The sequence below is a fragment of the Mastomys coucha genome, unplaced genomic scaffold, assembly GCF_008632895.1.
Source record: "Mastomys coucha isolate ucsf_1 unplaced genomic scaffold, UCSF_Mcou_1 pScaffold21, whole genome shotgun sequence".
NCBI classification, from domain to species: Eukaryota; Metazoa; Chordata; class Mammalia; order Rodentia; family Muridae; genus Mastomys; species Mastomys coucha.
Genome location: NW_022196904.1, coordinates 186613710 through 186615439, shown reverse-complemented (window position 1 = coordinate 186615439; position 1730 = coordinate 186613710). Strand labels below are relative to the sequence as shown.

Here is a 1730-nt window from a genome sequence, read left to right as displayed (position 1 = left end):
TTCCTATTTATTTGTGACTAAAGAAATATAATCACTTATAAGGATAAGGCGTCTATTCCTCCCTAATGATTATATTTATTTAAGAAACGCAATGATAAAAGCAGACTAGTACTAGTGGTTCCCAAGGACACACCTCTCATCCATTACAGAAGTTGGAGCAAATATATTGTATTTAGCTTGGATTTCCACATTGTGGTTTGAAGACTGGAACCTCCTGCCTGGGGGTTTGATGCTGGTCCTTAGAACTGTACTGTCTCAATGACAGAGTGCTTGCTGGGTAAAGTTGGCTATTCCCATGGAATATGTGGAAAAATATTCCATATTTTTCTGGGGTCTGTATTTGACATTGATTTTTGTGGTGGTGGTCTGTTCCTGCCTTCAAATGTTAAGCTGCATGTGATGGGTGTATGTACGATGCTCTAATTTGAGCAGAGGAGAGATGACTCCTCTCTGGCTTCATGGAGAAGATTATCAGGATCTAACGGCCATGGGAAGGAATAATCGGAAGTACGGCTCTGGGGCAGAGGATCACCAAGTTCACACATACACACGCAAAAATCATGGGGGGAGCACATATTTGGCAAAGGACTGTTTCCAGCCCCCGGCAATGCAGTCTTCTGTCTGTTCTTTTTGGCAGCACAATAAACGAATGGGTCATAGCTCAGGGTGGCCTTGGAGAGAGCTGCTGCAGCTGCTGCCCAACTATCTCCTATAACACAGCCCGGGTCCCCAGCATCAGGATGAGATGAAGAAGAATATCTGCAAAACAGAGAGACAGGGATGGCACCGAGAAACAGCTGTGTAAGGCCAAGGGGAATCCACCCAGGGTTAATGCAACATGGTTGAAGTAAAGCTCCCGAGTTTTATACATTTGTTACTGTTCATTCCCTGGGGCTTGCACAGTCCACTTCTACCAGTACAGAGACCCTAACATGCATGCATACATTGAGGCCCTATCACGCATGCGTACATTGTGGATTTTTTTTTTTTTTTGGCAGTCATCTGGCTTCTCTCCTAAGAAGCTTCCCTGGCTGCCTGCTCAGCCACTTCCCCTGGCCCTCACCCCTGACCTTGTCTTGTTCACTGTATTGTTTAGTGATGAGCTATAATTAATTCATAGAGTACCGTATATACTAGGGACACTCACAGCCCAGTTTCCCCGAGGAAAGCTGAGTGTAGAGGGCTGAGGCTCTTTCTTATTAATGAAGAGCAAAGTCATAGCCAGGCCTCAAATATTTGCTAACCGAGCAGATGACCTGATCAGAAATCATGTTCTCCAAAATTCAGGAATCTTAGGAAAGCCACACAGTGTTGGCTTTGTTCAGAGCGTGGTGTGGGGTCTGATGGCTCTTCATCCGTTTGAAACACTTCCTCCCTCTCAGATTGGAGGCGGGCTGCCCCCTCCCAACTCAAGAGTACTCCAATATGTATATTTTTAATGACATATTTTTCTGGGGTCCAAATAATTATCTCTAACACATATACCCACTTCCCAAAAGCATTGCCCCATGATACTCCTCAGAAGTGGTTTTATCTTACCTGAGAAGTCACGGAGACTGGAAAATCCCCTGCCTGGAGCGAGCAAAGAGAGAGAGTAGAGATTAAAAAAAGGCACGAAGGGAGCATCCGATCTGTGTCTGAACCACAAACCCGACCACACCCGACCCCCGACCACATCCGACCCACGACCCCCAACCCCCGACCACATCCGACCCCCAACCACATCCGAC

General features: G+C 46.2%; 1 protein-coding gene across 1 annotated transcript in view; it reads right to left on the bottom strand.

Annotated features, from left to right (window-relative positions):
• Positions 1–690: 690 nt before the first annotated feature.
• The window catches only part of Tectb (tectorin beta), a 13838-nt gene continuing 12798 nt past the window's right edge, over positions 691–1730 (bottom strand). The window contains exons 9-10 of the mRNA XM_031385020.1: positions 1540–1572; positions 691–759 (exon numbers count right to left, since the gene is read on the bottom strand). Coding sequence (XP_031240880.1) covers positions 710–759; positions 1540–1572 — 83 coding nt within the window. The 3' untranslated portion in view covers positions 691–709. The remainder of the gene's footprint in view (positions 760–1539; positions 1573–1730) is intronic.